The sequence below is a fragment of the Polyergus mexicanus genome, unplaced genomic scaffold (genome assembly GCF_030449975.1).
Source record: "Polyergus mexicanus isolate NDT 795.1 unplaced genomic scaffold, iyPolMexi1.0 SCAF_25, whole genome shotgun sequence".
Classification (NCBI taxonomy): Eukaryota; Metazoa; Arthropoda; class Insecta; order Hymenoptera; family Formicidae; genus Polyergus; species Polyergus mexicanus.
Window position 1 is genome coordinate 3770862 of NW_027223345.1, and position 21981 is coordinate 3792842.

Consider the following 21981-nt stretch of genomic DNA (forward strand, 5'->3'; position numbering starts at 1 on the left):
TTGCACACATATTATTTCGCGCGCATGCAGTCAGGGCCACGGTGACCTTAACTACCTTCCTCCGCACCTCTAGCCCCTCTCCCCCCCTTTTCCTCGTCGTTGCCCTCCGCGCCTCGCCCCCTCGGCCACCGAGTTATGCCGCATTCGAGGGCAACGGAGAGCGCGGACCGGGGGGACGGGCACGTGCCGCTCGTGGTGACGTCACGTCGCTGTGCACTGCGACGCGATGCACCAACGGCGCCGGTCCTCGCTGGCGTTGTCGCTCCGAGATCTAGGTCCATGTGCAGGCGCGAACGAGGATATATATTCCTGCGCATGCGCGACGTGTTTTAATGGAATTTGCCTCGTGTCGATTACAAGAGATCGTCGCCATGTTTGAAGGTTCACTTGGGGAAAAGGAAAAGATAATTTCGAAAAAATAATTTCAGCAAATGTCAGGGCGCATAAATGTCTATAGATCTTCGAGCTATTTAGATAAAAACTGCATATTTGCTTCGATTCGAACATTGTATCATAATTTCTAGGATAACGAATACACAAGAGTTGACTGGCTTGTTGCTCTTGTTTTTTTTTTTTTTGGAATGGATCTAGTTTGTAGATTTCGACAAAATATTGTCATGCGATAAGTAGTTGTCTGTTTAAATTTGGATTACAATTTCAAGTTAGGTAGTCTTCAAGGTAGCTGTCATCTGACATTCAATTGAAAGAAGAAACTTGTTTCAATGTGGCTCAGAAATGCAAGTAACGTATGTCATATTCTAGCGCGTCATATTGATTTCGATCTTCATTTTCGACAATTTACTCGAGGATTAATAATGATACGCATGAACGCGGTGTAACCGGTTAGTTTATGAAATTCAAGCAATCGAGCAATTTGAGGAGCAAATCAGGTTTTATCAAAGCGGTATCTCTCTGATTATTTAATATGTGTGCACCATATATACAGAGTATCGTTAAAAAAATATTATCCTATAATTAATCCTCAACTGGAATAGCTTTTTGAAAATCGCCATAATCCTCGGCAAATTCTGTCGAAGCGTGGTTTCAACATTCGATCGAAACGTTAGAACTGCGCGTGATAGAGACAAAGGAGATCTTCATCCGCCCCCGACATGTAACCGATACTCTCGTCAATCTATTCGCGCAGTTACGGCACTGTACGCATGAATATGCATACAAGTGCAAGCCTGCGCATGCGCAGGGAGTGAGGAGGGGGCGATCGTAGTTCTAACGCAATCGTTTCACAATATAATACACTCGGCTAGGATTTCCTGGCAGCACTTTCTCTTTCTCTCTCTCTCTCTCTGTCTGTCTGTCTATCTGTCTCTCTCTGTCTGTCTGTCCTCTCTCTTTCCCTCTCTTCTCTATCTATCGGGATCGTAGTTCCTAGATATGATAAGGAACGGTGCATCGTCTCTCTCCTATCTCGATCGAATGACCTTTCGCGATAACGAGCATTAGGCGATGAAGAATGACACCGACGACCTTGGACGCCGTATGTTGGCGGAGATATCCTTGAGCCGGTCAATTGGGTCAGGTGCGCGGATACGCACAGGGTGACCATCTCTCTTTCGCATGCGACTCGAACAATGGAGGAGAAAATTGGGACATTTCTCGGATTTCGAAAGGAGGGCGAAGTGTTTACATATTTTTCATTTATCTTATCGGGATGACCCTACGATATTTCTTCTTTTTTCTTCCTTTTTTTTTTTTTTTTTTTTTTTTTTTTTTTTTTTTTTTGATTACTCGCTGAGCGTATTGTATCGATGTAATGATTGAGGCATTGTAAATAGTGATATTTAACTTAAAAATTTCAATGAAAGAAAATGGCGAATGTGTTGTGATCTTTTTGATACCGAAACGAGGACAAACTATTGTAGAGCAAACAAGAACGTCAAAGATATGCGAGAATGTCCGAGGAAGTTGGTCACATATACGTTCCAAGTACATTCGTGTTGCCGCGAGTGAAAGTTGAAACCGCGCAAAATATACGCCGAATCTGATTGATGATACTATCGTCTTCGCGTCCAGGATCGCTGGATGACGTGCGTATTCGTTTCTGACGACATTACTGACTCCGATTGAATCGAGATGAATGACTTTAAGGAAGCGGTCGCCGCGCTCGCAAGCGTCGGTGAAAGTAGGAACCTTCGAGTAAACTGGGTTACGAATAATATTGATCTGCGAGGAGTGGTAGAGTAGCGGTGGTGGTAGTAGGTGATAGTAGTGGAGTCGGGTCGGGTTTTACACGCAGAGACCGATCCGAGCTTGTTCCGTCAACGGGTGCTTTCGATAACGAAGGTTTCCCGTGAATTGCACCCGTATGAATGATGTCGATTGCGAGTGGCTTCCACTTCCTTTTCAACCGATATTTTTCCGCGTTTCTTTTCCATCGATTTCCAAATATCAATACATTTGAGATAATTTCGAGGGAAAGGTCTAATCTTGTTTTTGTTACGGTTGACACATAAGATTGCTTATCACTACTTACTGTTACGATTTAGATAACAGACATAATAACTACAAAATATTTCGAATGTAGTTTGTATCGTAGGATTATTTAATTTCAAAATAAATCATATAGACGAAGAGCACTAATAGCCTTTGCCATTATTAAAATAAAAGAAATTTGATTGTCTTAATTATGTAGATATAAAAATGCAATAACAAATATATTTATCCAATAGAGAGAGAGAGAGAGAGAGAGTGTGTTCCTATGACCCACCAAGCTCCCGCCGATATTCACGGAATTGCAGAAAATAACCCGATATTATAGAGTTAAAGAAAGGAACGGGGCCGGCAATTTTGCACCTGTGCGAGATATCCAGCGTACAGGTCTCCTCCGATTATAGACATAAGAATGGAAATCGAAACTTACCTGTTCGCTTTCGAAAGTCGCGCAAGCGCCTGGTTCCGTCTCGATCGGGTCCTGGTTTACTTTCGCTCGAATCTGAAAAAAAGGTCAGAAAGCGTAGAGTTTAGCGCGGCGTTTTAGCGAGTTGGTTCCGTAATATACGTAGACCTTCCGTCACGCTCCCTTTCAGCGGCTATTTTCGGGGAACCGCAGGCGGAGAGCCGCGATTTTCCCGCATATGCGAGAGTCCGAAAGCGGCGGGCGAAGGAACGTACATACGCGCGGGGCCGCCGAATACCTAAGATTAGCGCGGGGCGATAATACCTCAAGGTCCGACTTGTTAGCCGTCTGTCTTACGAAATACCAAAAAGTCCAACGCGCGTGTTTACATCCTTGGCTCGGCCGGCGCGCTTATGTCATCATCCCGCGCGCGGGCTTGGCTCGCGCGACGAAGAAGACGCGCCTGCAACCCTGACCGGTCAGGGCCGTCACTGTCAGTACCATACGCAACATATCGCTAGCGCGATACACATCCAAAGGGGTATCATAGAGATGTCTTTTCCCTCTCTCTTTTTTTTTTTCGTTCTCTCATACTAATATAATATCAAAATATCCCATCCCCTATATAATGTATAAAGTTGTCATTTTTTTCCATGTTTTTCGTATTCAAAGATGATTTACGAATTCAAGTCGATTAATCTGATACTCATTCCAAAAGACATTTATACGGAAAATCTTGAGAATGAGGAAATATTATTATAGTGATTATGAAAATCTGAAATATAATATTAATAATAATAATAATTCAAATTAATTATTTTTCTGTATATATATATATATATATATATATATATATATACTGGTTAAAAAATTAGACCGACAAACTTTGAAGGGAAATGGAGGACTTGAAAATAAACATTTTTGTTAATAATATTTTTCTCTATGACATTTCGTTTTATATTATATTCAAATTTTTTTTTCAATAAAGCAGAGGTCTTCAGTGTGTTTTTGACAAGTTGCATGTAATTTGTTTATCCTTATGAAGCGATACACTCGGATAGAATTGACTGGCATGCATCCTATTTATAGAACGGCTTGTAATGGACAAATATTTCAACGATGTCATTTTTATATTGAAGTGAAAGGAGAAATTTTTTTGAGCATTTCACTGTCAAAGAAATGAATCACTTCTGTGTATTTGTTCCGTTTCAAGATAAAAATATTATTTGTTTTTTCCACTTATATGTTTGTTTATTGAAGTCACACAACTCCTATTTTATACCTTGTAGTATTAAAACAAACCGACCTAGAGAAAAAAATTATTAACAAAAAATGTTTCTTTTATAGTCTTTTATTTCTCTTCAACATTTGTCGGTCTAATTTTTTAACACCCTGTATATATATATACATACATATAAATGTCCCACCCTGTATATATATATATATATATATATATATATATATATATATATATATATATATATATATATATATACAGGGTGGGACATTTATATTGAGACACCTAAATATCTAAAAAATTAAGCAAGATAGAAAGAATGTTTTAGACAAAAGTTGTTCAGTTCTAAGGGGGTTATGAGATGGTGCCATTAGTTTGACCTTGGGTGGAGGCGCTTCGGAGATTTCAATGTCAATCTTGTTTTTTTAAATGGAAACACCCCAATTTTTTTACATAAATCGATTCCTTGCAATATTCTGCATAAAAAGTTATAGGGATATGATGGTCAAAAGTTTAATAGTTTGCGAGATATTTTATACTTTATTTTATTACTTTACTTCGACATAATTTTACATAAACTATGAGATATCTCATAAAATTATTTATTTTGCAATAATGTTACATTAATATTTTAAGCTCAAAAAATGGTAGACATCAATTGGTGTAAAAAAAATAAAACAAGATTGACATTGAAATCTCCGAAGCCCAAGGTCAAACTAATGGCACCACTTTATGACCCCCTTAGAACAACTTTTGTCCGAAACATTTTTTTCTATCTTGCTTTACTTTTTAGATATTTAGATGTCTCAATATAAATGCCCCACACTGTATAACACTATATAACTTATATTAATTTTTTAATAGAAATATGTTCCAAATTTGAGTTCTATCTCGTCGTTCGCAGCTTTTTATTATTATAAAATTGCGTTATCAGCTGTTGCTTTTAAAATGGAAATCATTGATACAATACCGGAGATCTTACGTTATGTAATGCCTACCTATACAATGTCTTTGTGATGCCGCGAGAACGATCTCTAATAAAAATTTTCAATGCTTATTTATGAGATTTTTTTTTCGTAAAATAAAATATATTTTTTCCCCGTCAAAATATAGAGCAAAATTTAAACTTACTCATGAGTTTCCTGCATGTAAGAAATACGAGAGAACTTCGGGGAAGAGAATCCGATATAAGCCAAGATCGAACGATATAATGCATGCAAGGTCCACCCTGATGCCACGCAGACATCTTACGCAATAAAGTTATCGTTGACGTTAATTAAGCTATCACGTACTATTACTACTGCACGAACACGGAAAGAATTAATCACGGAGACACAAACGTGCGGCGTCTCGAAGGACATTCGATTTTTATCACGGCGAACTTGTATTCTCATCGCCAAGGTCGCTTCGACATGCAATTTTAACGTAAGTAAGCTTCAAGGAAATCATATTTATATTAATAACGTCGCTAATGTAAAAGTACCAACAAAACATTTTTATCAATACGCGTCGAAATTTACAACCCTATCATTTAAGAAAATCTCGAATAAGTTATTCGACGTTTATGCTCAAGTCACGAAATCGAGATGTAATATTCGAATATTCGGACCAGAAGATTCTATGAAGAAATATGAGCAGCGATACCAATGGTTAGTCAAGTTCTACAAAATCATTTGTCTTCGTCTATACAGACTTGGCAAACTGAATCGGGCGAGCGTTGACGCAAGAGTATACATTATTCACGGAGATTAAAGTTAATGAAGACTCTCGAAGATGGCGGACGAGGGGGCAACTCGCTACTAGAAGTAGCGCGAACACGCGATTCTGGAAACTCGTCTCAAAGATCAGCGGTGGCGCGTTGACAAAGAGAGATACCGGAAGTCGCTGCCACTTTACGGCATTGCCAAGTAAATACGGTGATACGCAATGTGTTAATTGGCTATTACACGAGGAATTCTTTCATAGAGTTTCCCCGACAAATTTTTGTCGGGCCCCCCGGATATTCCTTCAGGCCATTATCCGATTAGCACATCGAAATCTTTTGCGCGACAAGCGAAATATTGACAAAAGTGATTCGGCGCCGCCGAATCTCGTCGCCCTCGTCCTTCCCGAATAAGAAGGAGGTGAACGAAGACCGGAATAAGGTTACTCACCTTCTTACGTGGATGCTGCTCCTCGATGTAGTCGGGTACTATTCCCTCGTCTAACGTGGACGAGCCGGGTGTGCTGCTCGACGACGAGCCGGACGCGTTGTAAGGATAGTGGGGTTGATTGTGCGAGGGATGCGAGGTCGCCGGACACGGTGAACTCCTAGTCGGTACACCCTCCTCGCTAAGGGGCGGACTGGGGGTACCGCTTCGCCAGGAAGCCCCGCTGCTGCTACTGCTGTTTGACATGCCGCCGACGCCGGGTGAACCGGCGACCATACTACCACCTCCGCCTCCACGACTCCCCCAGGAACCTATCGCGTTATAGAATAAATTTATTTATAAACGATATGTATAATAATTAAAAAAAAATATATTTTATAATGATAACTAATATCGATGGCTTGAAAAAAAAAATGATTAAAACAATTAATATACATGATACATGTTATCGCAGAAATGAGGGAAGAGGAATTGAAGATATCAAATGACGAGAAGAATTTATTTTGCTTTTCGATATATTTCGCGAATGATAGAAAACGAATTAGAATACAGTACCGTCATTGTATTGGCAGTGAAGTGGCGGGGGATTGTGAGGACTGTGAGGCGAACACGAGAGTGACATAAGGACCAGGGCCGCGGCGCATTCGTCCATGCAATCACCGCGTTCGTTGGTTCGACAACCCTCACGTCCGCAGAGCACCCTCTCGCCCCAACCGTTGTACATCCGTTCGGAATCATTGTTCGAGCTCGGCCGTCGTTTCCTGGATCTGAAATATACATTACCACATACTATAGTTGCGCTACGTCCCGTAACAACATAGGAGCGTGTATATTCGTAAGCGTTGCATCGCTGATTTTTAAATTGAAAAACTTCCTATTATTTTAACTTATGTAAAATTTATTGGACGCTATATAAATGTTAATTAATATTTTATTCGCAAAATATTTTCACGACAACAATTCGTAAAATTTCATTTCGACCGATTAAGATTATTCAAACTCTTCCGCGAAACGTATATTCTGGTACATTCTGAAAACGGATATCTGACGATAATTCTCGTTAATATCGCTTCTTCGATGGAAGTAATTAATTTTAGAAACTTTTTCAAAGAGAAACGACGCATTTATATTTTATCAATCTTGCTCGAGGATAACAACGATTTAAATAGTGACACGATTGTGAAAGGATACAATGTTGCAAATAACAGCATAGTGGATATAATCGACGACAAAATTACGCGCGTTTCTGAAATAACCATTTTCCAGAAACCGCACGAAATGGCGCATCGCGTCTCTTCGTCTTTCACTTCTTCACTCCGGATGCGCCCAATGATGTGGTACCCGTGATATACCCGGTAGCGTAGTTATAATCGATAGTCACTTTTCCAGGAAAGACTATAGATCCCCGCGTTAATACTGCACGTGGAACATGTATCTATGTTCGTATGTAGGTACTTGTATTACGGATTGATATCTACCCTTTTCCTCTATATTACCACGAGTTTTTTCCTTCCAACCGAACAAAAAGTGACAAATATAAATATGTATCTGACATAGATCAACAGGAAAAGATCAATTTATTAGAAAATTATAGTGACTATCGTGCGTTAATATAATATATTGAGATATATTGAGATATATCGGGAAGTAGAAAATAAATAGAGAATAAATATATCAATTGCATACGTATTAAATAAAAGTAGCGTGTTTTTTTAACGACAACTTGTCTCATCCATATAAAAGCCTGAATTTACGAATTAAAATTACACAGATGGTTTCTATGATCGAGTTTCCGCTAATTTCGACAAGAACCGTTCCTTTCCCGAGTACGTAAGGCAATGCATAAAGATGTCCTTATCTCGCTTGGCTGGCGGTGCAGTTTCCGTGATGATATCTCAAGCACGGCTAGAAGAATAGAGCGCTTCTCCCGGAGAAGAAGGTGTCGGGTCCTCTCGGACCTATATCGTGCGAAGGACAAAAACGCCAGAAAGAGAAAGAGAGAGAGAGAGAGGGGGGGGGGGGGAGATAGAGAGCGCAGAAGCGACGACGTAGTCAAGGCCGTTGCTAAGCGTGTTCCACTCCCGGAGTACATCGAGAGTCGAAAGTGAAACATAGAACGCCGGCCGGCATAAGGAATGACGCACGTACCAGCTAGGTGTTTCGAAAGCAACATCTCTCGAGCGCGCACACTTCGCGCGGCTGTCCCGTTTCTCGTGTACCGATCCGTTATATGCGCTGCGCCACTTGGCGAGAAGATTCGAGTCGATTCGAGGCTGATAATAGCCGAGATCCGTCAAGACGAATTCTCTTTTCAAGTATCGCGAAAATCAAGCAGCGCGTACCTCCTCGTTCTTCCATCCGCTTGGAAATTCCAAACTCCACTTCTCGTCCTGACGAGAATTCCCATTTCCTCGACTTTCTCGGATTTCTAAAATTACGGTAAACCTGATACGCACGTACTATCGTTGCTCGCTAATTGCGAGATTACGATCGACTTATGATTAACGATGCGCGGAAGTAACGAATTCAAGAGTTTAATTAAAACGGCGTAGATCGCTCGATCTACGAGGAGAAAGGAGACGAAACCGTTTGGAGTCGAAGCTGTACCGTTAACTGGTACGCGTGAATTATACCGCTTGTATACGGCTTGAGGGATCGAGCACGCGAAGATAATCGGCACGGCGGGTAATTAAAAAGAAACGGGAATATTTCTCTACGCGAAGAAATCCGTCTGAGAGTATCTCTTGTCAGTCGAAAATAAAAAGTAACGCGTCAAAAATCGCCTCGTTTCACCGCTCATCGTCGAACGTTCCCATCCATCACTGTTGGTCGATTCGATTGTTTATGATTTTGATCGAATAAATTTGATTTTTACATCTCCTTGATTTTAATTAAATAAATTTGATTCTTTTTACAAGTATCTACAAAATGAAACACTGTTCAACATCAAATTTGCTTTAAGTTTTATCAAGTTATTTCTCGTAGACTTTTTTTTAGCGCTGATTACGAATCTGGCTGTAAAAATGGCGTATCGTATCATATCATTTTTGAGAAAACCTCAATCAAAGTTGCTAAAATAGGCGTTTTTGATACTTTTATTTTTCGATGGAGACGTGTTCCAGAAAGCAACGACAGCTCAAAATAAAGCTCGAGACTTATACTATATTATAAAAATGCCAAAAATCTCAGGCAGAAAAGGTTTTCCTGAAAAAAGTGATCAAAACATAAAAAACATCTATCGCAGTATCCCCCCAATCATACGTCTCCAATTATCCGTTACTAAAATTTTTTTAAATATCATTCTAATCATGAAAGGTACGTTTGCCTGATCACTCATCACGTATTGAAGTTTCAAAATTAAAAATGGAGGATCCAAAATGGCGGATCAAATTTTTGAAAAATCATTCAAATCATGGAAGTAGGTATATGTAGGTTTTGTGCTCGCTATCATTTAAGAACCAAAATAGAATTTTTGGCATTAGTATTTTAAAAAGTAATGGACAATTGGAGACGTATGATTGGGAGACACCAGTTTCTTATGTTTCGACCACTTTTTTCAGGAAAATCTTTCCTGCCTGGTATCTCTGGCATTTTTATTATAAAGTATAAGTCTTCAGCTTTATTTTGAGCTGTCACTATTTTCTAGAGCACATCCCAATGATCTCACGCTAAAGTATCAAAAACGCCTATTTGAGCAACTTTGACTAAGGTTTTCTCAAAAACTTGACGTGATATGTCATTTTTACGGCCAGATTCATAATCAGCGCTAAAAAATCTACCAGAAATAACTTGATAGAACTTAGGATACAAAAGGATTAGGATTAGGATTGAAAACAAATCAAACAGACTTGAATTTTGGACAAAACAGCAGAATTAACCTTCTCGAGATTCTAAGTAAAGAGAAACATATGTGGATATGCAGCGCTGAATATTTTCAGCGAATTGACATTGAAAATTAGCATGTAAAATATAGTGCGCACGCCTACCAGTCGATTCGCATATACCTGTGTACACCGTCACCGCGTATTATATAATAGCAATTATATTCATGATGCACCGGGCATCATTAATTATTAAGCAGTAAGAGCTTCGAAACACAGAGAAAAGAAAAGTTGTACATCAGTTGTGAATACATAATATGAGCGACTGAATATTGTTTGAAAAGAAATCATATAATGCTCATCCATCGATAAAAAGACGTATCCATTGAGATATGTATGTTTTCACTCGTAGTCGCGATACCGGAAGTTTCTCGACCGAGTTTCGCAGAATTTTACAACGAAAAGGAAAGTAAATTACCTCGCTTACGGTCGCTTTTACTCATTAAATCTCCTTCGTACACGGATTTCGTTTATGAATTAACCGAAATGTTCAAAGTGGATAGCTGCATGGGGAGGGAAAAGAGAGGAAGGGGTAGAGGGCAGGGAGAGAGAAAGGGAAGGGTATCTTTTCAAGTATCGCGTGCAAAATTACAGATGATCCGGCGACAGAAAAAAATTGGGCCGTGAGAATCGAGGTTTCGGTCAAATCTTTTCTTTCCTTTCTTTTTTTTTCTGCTTGCATCGTCGAGCATTGATATAATGCTGCTCGACGGACATAATAGTCGCGAGTTATAAGTTAATTATTATGTCCACGAGCAATTGTTCTTTGCGTTTTATTGTATATTGAACGTACGATAACAGACCCGTTTCTATTATGATTTCGATCAAAATTGATTTCACTTGTCAAAAGCATCGAAACATCAATCAGATTGAGAAAAATAATTTTTTTCTATTTTTTTTTTTTCTTAAGTCAGCTAATAAACTTTTATATTTTTCTGTTCATGTTTAGGCATATAGTTAACGTTGATAAATTCATAAAATAATTAAAAGTGAATATAATATTTTTTATTTATTTTTATAATTATTTTCGTACATGTCAGGTCTCATGATCTTCTTCTTCTTCTCTGATATAGCTGGGAGACTTTCCGAAAGGAATTGTCTATACACCATTAACTAGGTATAGGTATTAGATAGGTTAATATATGATAAACTAATATAGGTATTGGATAGGATAATATATGATAAACCAATATAGGCATTATATAGGATAATGTGTGAAAACCTCTTTTTGGGTCATATGGGAGGATGGGACTCGAACGGAATCGAACCTGGAATCTTTCGATTACTAGCCTGCGCCTCTACGCCCGGCGCCACGCATTGCCCCAGGTCTAATGATCGCTAGAAAGTCTTAAAGAGAATACGTAACATTCCTCGTTGAATGGATCCGTTTGCGGTGCGTATCGCGGCAGTAGCGAAGCGAATGCTGTAAATATTGACGCGCAGGTATAGAGCCTGCAAAAGCGAAGTGACCATAAAGCCATTAGTGGGAACGACTTCATGGCGAAGCGTTATCCGCTACGCGACCGATACATATCGCGAACCTTCTGACAAGTCAATGGAGCTCGTTGGTGAAAATCGCGAAATGGTACGCGTCTGCATAGCGACATTACACGATGCTATTATCGTCGTGACATAACGTTACGCAACGCGATCAGTTGGAGGACGAGCGCGTGAGTTATCCACCGCGACAGATCGGCCGGATCGTTAAGAGACACGTCCGCCGTTGATAATTTTTTTCCTTTTTTTTTGATGAGCGATTGAGTGAACGCAGACCGAGCTATCGCGAATCGGTATCTCATTAAAGATGTCCGCTCTTTCTCTATAGCATAACGCAAAAAGCTTAACGGTTCTTCGACAACGAGCGCGGTTCGTATCCGCATCCGAGTTCACGCTCGAGAAAAGACCGGCAAAACTTTCTTCATCCTCATCTAAGCGCGTAATTCAAAGATATTGCTGACGTATAAATACGGGAAGCGATCCTCGCTTTTTCAAATACAATTTTTCACACGAGAGATCGAAGATAAAGATGCATGACGGAGGTTCGACGCAACGCGCAAACGATCGACCCGGGTCAACGCGAGCTTTCGCGAGGAAATATAGCTCGTGGATCCGGGACACGTTATATAGGTCGGGAAGCTTGTTGATCCGTATTCGCGGTGCAGCATCCCCCCCGCGGGGTAATTGGGTCGCTGAATGTTCCAGCGCGCGCAAAACTAGGTTACCATCCAACGGTCCGATGGAGCTCGTATGCATGTCGGGAGTTTCTCGTTTGTGTCATTAAGTACCGTTCACATGAGGATTAATATTGTTGCAATACGATGAGAAAGAGAAAGATGGCCGATTCCATAATAACTTCACTTGTCTATTTACAAAGCAGCATCGGTCTAGCGTGATGAGAAAAGCTTACAAAAAGAGTTAACCTTAAATGCATATAATTATAATACATTACAATTACATGCATATATATCCAATACATTAAAAAATATCTTAATGTAAACGTTTATAGACGTTTTTGCATATCTTCATTTAACCAATATTTTTTTATTTGATCAAACGTAGTATGACGCCTTTTTATAAAAATAATAAAGAGAAAAATAGACCAATGTGTGTAACGGTATTACTATTTATGCGAGCAATGTGTGCGTAAAATGCAGCTATCATACATTATGATGCCACTCTGATTTGAAGTTGTCATCTTTATTTCCTCTACTGTTAAATTTTAATAATAATTGTAGGCGAGTGTTCAAAATATTTTGTACACAAACTTGAATATGTTTAATACTTTAGTTAAATTTTCATATTTTTCGACTTTAGTTTTTATCTTTAGAGTTTTAGAGGACTAACTTTAGGAGAAAAATAAACATTTCTCTCTCTCTTTGTGAAATTGTAAGATATTGCATCAAGACTCTCTCATGTAAACGATATCTTATGTTTGCGTCTTCTCCGCAAGCACATATCGCGAAACCATACGAACACGCAATCCTCCTTATCTTTCGCGTGCGAAAGGAGGATATTTTTCCAGACGTGGAAAAGTTGCGACGCGGGGGTGACGCGAAGGGAAGTATTTTTCCGGGATCGCGGGAGCAAGGCCGGCGAGAGCGCGCGCAAAACTCATGGGAGATGCACGACAACGAATACGCGGGGGTGATCCAGTTTCCGGTGGTATCCAGGTTACAAAGTCGTACAGGCAAAAGGGGTCAGTTACGGGGTTCGGTTACGGGAACGCGGCTATGGCCTGTATCGAACGGCCTGATTTCGCGACAGAACAAACCCGGCCAACCTGATTTCAACTTCGCCGACCTCTCTTCGGCGACCCAATTCCCCGCTTACGTTACGGGAACGCTCGAAGGACTCGGCCCCGTTGTCGACGTCCTTGTGCTAGAAATCCATTTTCGCCGTAGGGCGCGCAGGAATCGTTATTTACTCTATGACCCGCCCTCGACGGAAGCGTATTCGGAACGTAAAGTTTTTCGCGCAGGAGAAATATACGATAAGATATACGGCGATAAATCGAATAGAATCTCTTCTTCTTTTTAAACTCTTTCTTACTTCTCTTCTTATCCTGGTGTGCAAAGTACGATTTATGTATTCAAACTAAATGTACCGATTATACAAGATTATACCGATTGTACAAGATTCAATGCCTCGAGTTGATCATCAAGAAAACTTACTCTACAAAGACTAGCGAGAGATACTGTTATTGTAAACATCTCAGAGAGTTCTCTCTCTAAGTAGATTCACTTAGCGGCAAAACAGAGATTGCTTTATCCGCCGACCTCTCACGTAAGAAAAGTTTCCCCGGACAAGGTCTTCGCATCTTTCACACCAGTATGCACGCGACGTACGCATACTATGATGCAACTATGTGTTGGTACACGTGTAGCACGCGATCTCGTTTCATTGTCCCAGATTTGTCATCTAGACAGTCAACCTACCCCTTGACCGAGCGCCAAGAAGGCCGCTGATCTCCTTCTTCTTCCTCTTCAACCTTCCCTTCCCTTTCTCTCTTCCACTCTCCTCTCGCTTCTACTCTATCATTTTTTTCATCTTCTACTTTGTCTTCTTCAACAAGTAGCGATGTCGTGATTGCGCCCTATACGTTATACGGTATCGATGAGGGAGCGCGAACGAGCGGGATGAAAACGAAGCGCGCGACTTCTCCCCACGTGTACCTGACCCATTTATCCGGTGCGCCGGTAGGTACGTAGCTGTATCGATCGACCTAGATCCGCGGCCCTAGTCTGGTACGATCTACAGTTTGTTTGACCACCCTAACCGCCCACCGCATATCACCACCGCCTCGAGCACCCCGGAAGCACCATCCCTCGTCGCAAAATGTCGACATCGACGACAACGAGGGTGCTTTTCGCGCGATTCTATTGTCAATTGATAAATTTCGCCGGTACGTAGGAGAGGAGGCATTTGGCAAATCGAAAATATTGCCGCGCGTCCACCTGTCTCCGGTCGATGAACGACGTCATCGCGATAGCAAAACGATGAAATATGAATGAGGGAGCGGCGTGGAAACGCGCGTAACACGCCGATAAGTGACCGGCACTATACCTTGACGCTTACACGTGCCCGTATGATTTGTGTGCGCGCGTACCGGTTCGGCTACTCGTAAGCTGTCGCGCACGTTGCGATTCCCAATTTCGAGATTTATGAGCCTCTTACTGATAATACACGCGCACGTTTTACATAATTCGCCCGCATAATCTGCATCTATCTTTCTGCTTCGTATGAGGCCGCGCTCTCATCGCACGACTAAAATGACATCTGCGTGTCGCTATGCTGTGTAGGTCAAGATCGCGCGCTGGTAGCTGGCATATTTTGTCGCGCGAAGGACCTTGACGATGCGCGTGTATGTATCTAGACCACGCTACGGACAATCCTCTAATGTCTCTAGCCTCGTACGCACCTTTGTACGATGACTCGAGGAGAACGCTTGGTCTAGGTCAGGTATCGATACGACAGCAGGAATTTAGCGCGTTTTATGAATAGGTCAAGTTAGAGCAAATTTACCGTTCGTACGTGTATCCGACTCGGGATAGGAATAGCGAAACCTTCCTCGCTTCGCTTCCTCGATCTCGGCACCTTGATGATTATTGTGGGTCATGGAGCAAATAACTTAACTCGACTTAGCACGAAGTATACAATATAGGAAGCCATATATGTATGACCTGCGCATTTCATGCCCCTCTTTGAAAATGTTTTCAAGGTTAAAATAAACAGTTCAACATATTATATTAAAATAGAGATTTAAGAATGATGTTATTATACCATATTTTAAGAAAATTGAAGATTTTCAGAGACAAATACCTATTTGCAAAAAATACTAATTGTCCTACTAGATATTTATTACCTTTATCTTCAATCTTCAATCAATTTCCAAGACAAATGCCGTAATTCATACAATTTCTTCTCTTCCGCATTCCTCGCTAAATATCTCATGAGGGAAAGGGGAGAGGGGGATAAAGATGCATTCCACGCATTCCAGACAAATTCCAGGCATCATTAGCGATAGAGACAATGATCGCCCAATTCGATCTCTCGCAAGGAGCAACTGGAACACAAGTCCCCGCATTGATTGGAGTCAATTAACGCGTTAACGTAACGCGGGCAAGTAATTGGAGTGGGATGCGAGAGAACGAAAGTAGGGAATGGCCGAGTTTTGAGTTGAAAGCGGGAGTGCTGGGTTTTGTCCCGGGGGTCGGTGGGTGGCCCGTGACCAGGTTGGGTGGGTGGCACGCGCTGGAGGGTTGCTAGGTAATCGGGAAGAAGGGGGGACGATAGGCGCTCTGTCGCATACGCGGAGCGTGGTAGTGCACCTGACCTATATAGCGCGCGGCCGCGGTATTGATCGACCTAATTCTCTTAAACCAAGTCGGTCGCTTCCTCACCAGGCGCGCAGAGACCGCCGTTCGAAATTATGTAAGCTATAACCTACTGACTCTCACTACACCCGTTGACGTGGCACAGGCAAAATTCGAAGCTATATTTCGAATTGTCCGAGTTCCCTCTCCCCTCCTCCCTCTCTTCTCTTTTTCTTCCTCCCCTCCCTTCCTCCCTCACTCTTGTATCTACTCACGTCTTTCGCGCCCGCGGCTATCATTTCTTCTCTCGCCTTTCATACCAATCTCGCCATCTCCATTTCGCGTCCCCGTATCCGATGTTTTCTCGTCGATGCACGAGAGCGAGTAAAATGTGCGTGCACGAACAATCGCAAAAAAGTGTATCGGACAACGAGAATGTATCAGTAAAATCGGCGCATATACAGAAATGGATCTCGTGTTATATTACGAGACGATTATTTTTCTCCGTTCATCGTTCGAAGCTAATTGTTCTCGCCAACGGTTAGAGACAAATGTAATTCAAAATATTCGCGAGTAGAGGGAGAAGGAGGGAGGAGGGAGATGAAAAAACTGCAAAAAATTGCGCAAAAAGTGCAAAGTGAAATTACGTCACGAAAGGGGGCGGGGGGGGGGGGAGGGAGTGTTACGTTGCTCAATTTGCCGGCATCAATTATCGCAGACCCGCACGCGCACGTACTCACGTTGCACCATCTGGTGTGCACGATTGCGTGCGAAAGACAGAAAGAATAAACGATACACGTATACGACATAACAGAGAAAATACCTTGGTGCAAGTCATTTTATGCGAACCGGATTTTCTAACTTCATATCATTATTTAAAATTGTGTGTATGTATGTGTTATTTAAGATCGAGCAACTTCTATATATAAAAGAAGTCTAGTTTATCTAGTTTCTTCTTATAAAACGACGTGTTAACCAACATAATTTAAGAATATATATACAGGATGGGACATTTATACAGAGACACATAAATATTTAAAAAATAAAGCAAGATAGAAAGAAATGTTTCAGACAAAAGTTGTTCGGTTCTAAGGGGGTCATAAGATGGTGCCATTTTAGTTTGATCTTGGGTGGTGGTGCTTCGGAGATTTCAATGTCAATCTTGTTTTTTTATATGGAAACGCCTCAATTTTTTACCTAAATCGATTCCTTGCAATATTCTGCATAAAAAGTTATGAGAATATGATGGCCAAAAATTTTATAGGTTACGAGATATTTTATACTTTACGCGACAAGCATTTATAATATGTATTTTCATATTGATAGGATGACTTTGTTAAACGTTCATCAATCTCTCATTAAACGTATTCAAAAGTGTATTGACGTTGATGGTCATAATTTTGAGCATTTAATAAAATAAAATTTATTTCTTAAAATTTATTGTATTATTTTCTTTACATCAATTGATGTCTGTCATTTTTTGAACTTAAAATATTAAGGTAACATTACTGCAAAATAAATAATTTTATGAGATATCTCATAGTTTATGCAAAATTATGTCCAAGTAAAGTAATAAAATAAAGTATAAAATATCTCGTAAATTATTAAACTTTTGCCCATCATATCCCTATAACTTTTTATGCAGAATATTGCAAGGAATCGATTTATGTAAAAAAATTGGGGTGTTTCCATTTAAAAAAAACAAGATTGACATTGAAATCTCCGAAGCGCCTCCACCCAAGGTCAAACTAATGGTACCATCTTATGACCCTCTTAGAACCAAACAACTTTTGTCTGAAACATTTCTTTCTATCTTGCTTTATTTTTTAGATATTTAGGTGTCTCAATATAAATGCCCCTATATATATATATATATATATATATATTCTTTCATTTTTTTTTATACAAGGAATATTTGAATAAATTAGAGCTTAAAGTACTGTTATACATTTTACGGGATATTCAAATGTAATTTCCATATCATTGCGGATCGTAGAAAGATTATTTCAACCGTTTCGATCTATCCAACATATAAAACGAGCAGCTTCTATAAGAGAATTCTAATTTCAGATAGAACAAGATATAATATATATATATATATGTATGTAAGAGTGTGTGTGTGTGTGTGTGTGTGTCCAACATAATAAAAATAATCTTATACCTAATTCACTTTCTTTATACACGTTCCTGAATATTCAAACGTAATTGCCGTATCATCGGATCGTAAGAAGATTGTTTCAATTATTTCGATTTACTTAAACATTTGTAAAATCGTCAAATTAATTCTAATAGCTTTAGAGCCTTGAACGCGACACAAGGTCTTGCTAAACGGTAGTCCGGGTGTACGCACGCTCTCGTCGCCAATACTGTCAGGCTTCGAAAGGCATTCGATTTCTCTTGGGTGACCTTTCCTTTCACGTGGGGCAGGTCGTGCCAGGGCCAGGTGTGCACACGTTCCACCAAAAACATTGGCATTTTTCTACCTGCGCATAACTACGTCGCAAACACGACCGTCGGGATCTTATGCCTACGAATCTATCCCAATGTCCATTGTAAGAGGATCCTCGAGGAGGTCGAGGACCGACTTCGCTTATACCAAACGAAAAATCGACGAGGGGTTATTAACCTTGCAGCAGTTCGTCGTCTGGTCGGGCTACGACCGCTCTATCCTTTTCGAAAGAAACGACAATAAAGAGGGAGCAAGATAAAGAGAGAATTTCGTCTGAAATGACGGTACTCGCAGGTCATAGGCCCGAGACAGCTCGCAGAGTTAGAAATTCTTTTGCTATATAAGTGGAATGAAAACTTCTTTTAAATCGAATAATTTTATGAACGAATTCTATGTAAAATGTCAATTGCAATCTTGTTTGGATTCTATTAAAACGTAACGATAATTCACGCGACAGTATAAAATGTTATGTATATTGTATACATGTTTGTGTATTATTGTAACATAAAATATTGTTATTAATTAATTAATTAATTCATTCATTCATTCAATATAATATGAAAATATGAAAGATGTGTCATAGTATTAAATTACACAATTATTATATACTGTTAATTTAAATTTATATTAATAATAATATGGACAATCATACGATTGAAATATGAAAAGGGAATGGCAATCACGAGCAGACTGTACTGTTGCATCTTGTGTTAGAAATTTTTTTTAAACATCCGCCGGACGATTGGCTATTTCCACGCGATATTCCGATGTAGCGAATATTCACTGACATTCAATGCGGGGTTGGGGATGGGGGGATGGGGGGAGGCAAAGCGTTCCGGGGAGTTATGTGCGGTATAAAGGTGAGAGACACGTTACCCTAGCAAGGGTGCATTCACGGTCTAACGATCTGCGAATAGACTCTCCCTTCGTTCTTGCTTTATATACGCAACATACGGATCCTCGGCTTTTTTTTTTTTTTTTAGCCTCGAATATAAAGTCGATCTTTACGTACGGCTATATATATATGTAGGTAATATGCATATATGCGTGAAAAGAGAAAATTATATTTTCGTCGACGTATTGTGTCATATGTATTACACGACGAGAAGCAAGATTGATATAAAGAAATAGTGCTCTAATAATCTCACATAGCAAAAGTTTTGTTGGCGTGTCACATCTGGCAATGACCTACGTGAGGTTGCCAGGATATGCCTTTGGCATATAGACATCTGGCAGCAAGGGCAAGGGTATAGCATTTGCTTATATTTCAATTTTACCGTTCGCGGAAAAAAGATGGTCTACGAATAATTATTCTGCTTTTAATTATATATTTCCCATTGTCACGAATATTTAGACTTTCATTATGCACAAATTTCACCTATTTTCTTATTACAGGATGTCTACTTAAATCCTAAGAAATTTCCCTGACCTGATCTTCCAGGTATTTTTATTCAAGATTCCAAATAGAGAGAATATTTTAAACATTTTTTGATGTAATTTCCTGAGATAAATTTTTTTTATTGTTCGCATATCCCTTTCATTCACAAGTTAAGTTTCAAGTGCTAGATTTACAAATATATAGAAAATAAAATTGAATAGCTTTCAGCAAGATAATATATTTTTACTTACGTAACATTTTTATTTTTTATCATTAAAAATTAAAATAAAGAATATATAAACAGAGATTAGATATATATTTATAATATATTTTAAACACATAATTCACAACATTGCGCAATTGACGAATTGTCTATTGTTTATAGTGTAAGAGCAAAATTATCAAAGAGAGAATTTTTAAAAAAATTCCCTGATTCCCAACAGAATTCCATGAGAATTCCCTGATTTTTACAGGTATACAAATATTCTCTGAGAATTCTACATTTTCCATGTTTTTCCAGGGACTAGACACCCTGTATCGTATTTTATATCACCATTAAACATTCTTGTATTGCTTTATATTATCATGATTTATTGATTCACGTATAAAAGTCAATTACCAAGGATGTAATGCGCCAAACTAGATACGTACTGAATATAATCGTACTTACATCACTTTGAGTCTTCATTATGAGCAAAGGGAATTTCAAATACTTACTTTTCCATAAGTTGTGAGTTCAGATGGACCATAACAGGTGGGAATTGGAAAGGACTGAGATAAGGGCAGTTCGCGATCTAGGAAATTTATGTTCAATAATAATTGATTATATTGAATTATGTCGACAAAAAAAAATGAAAAATAGATACAACAAAGGATATATTCGGCCAAAAAAGTATATTCGAGTCAAATATATGATAATACATTTCTCAATTTCTCCTGCGGCGATTACGCGGACATATTTATGATTTCGAAGCAATATGCGTCTCAAGTGAGAAATTACGATATTATATACAACAAAAACGCGTCAGGTTCACACGAGACAAAATTCGGAATATAACACGCTTGAATAATTTTCGAAATTCACCGAAGAGGTGCGTAGAATTTGCGCGCGTCAGTAAAACCGCATAATTCCTTAAAACGCATTTTGCTTCCAAATGACGTTCAAAAAGGCGATTCGGCTTGCGAGTTTATTATCAATCGATGGCTGTTATTATGTACGGGACTTTATCTACCGGCCCGACGTAAAAGTATCTCAGATAAGAGGCTGTAATAGGGAAAAGAGAGGAACTTACGCCATCACGTGTGGCACGTCGATGGAGTGGGAGGACGCCCGCTTACGATCGCCAGCCATATCGGCGAGTCTGGCAAAATCCGTATCTTGATCAGCCAATCGGGCACTCTTGCGCGATTCGAGCAACCTGATCTCGTCTATGCGTTTGGTTAGGCTCATAGTACCCTGTAACAAAAAAAAAAAAAAAAAAATAGACACCAATTTACAAATCAGATACGATTTCTCTGATTTTTAATGTTTTATAATATTCACATGTATTCTTTGACACGTAACATTCTTATCCGAATAATAATAAACTTCTAACATGCGTTTTTTTTTTTTGAAATTTTGCAGAAATTAATAAATATGATAATAATAAGAAGAAAATCTTTTATACATGTAATATAATTTCTAATATAAAAATCTATTGATCTATTCAAAAAATTCTTGTGCATACTAAAAATATTATATTTATTTATTTTTATATTAAATAATGAATATAATATATATATATATATATATATAACGCGTAGATATAAAAAATATATATATAATATAATACATATAATATAGTACAATAATATAGTATATATTAAACATACATATACACATATAAATTCTCTCTCTCTCTCTCTCTCTTTCACACACACATTCCTTTTTCTTTCTCATGTCTATGCATATTCATTTGTTAAACGAAATTTCACAATCTAATTAGCAGACCACTTTTGATAATGTTTTCGCACAGTCTTCAATGGAACAAAGAGCTTAGCTGCACGAAATGCAAAGATAACGATAAAAAAAACCGTAAGACTTCTGAGCGATTCTCTTGCAACGTGAGAAATCGCCGGTACACGTAGCTTACTAGCCACGTAGAGAAGCTTATGCTCTAATATATCAAACACTCTAATAAACGCGCATATAACATCCTTTCAAATCTCGCGTGGAATGT

General features: G+C 39.2%; 1 protein-coding gene across 2 annotated transcripts in view; it reads right to left on the reverse strand.

Annotated features, from left to right (window-relative positions):
- Positions 1-21981, reverse strand: part of Glut4ef (Glucose transporter 4 enhancer factor) — a 101006-nt gene that overhangs the window by 30682 nt on the left and 48343 nt on the right. For both annotated transcript variants that reach the window (XM_070313804.1, XM_070313805.1), the window contains 4 exons: positions 21055-21218; positions 6797-7008; positions 6245-6552; positions 2879-2950 (listed from right to left, as the gene is read on the reverse strand). In XM_070313804.1, coding sequence (XP_070169905.1) covers positions 2879-2950; positions 6245-6552; positions 6797-7008; positions 21055-21218 — 756 coding nt within the window. The remainder of the gene's footprint in view (positions 1-2878; positions 2951-6244; positions 6553-6796; positions 7009-21054; positions 21219-21981) is intronic.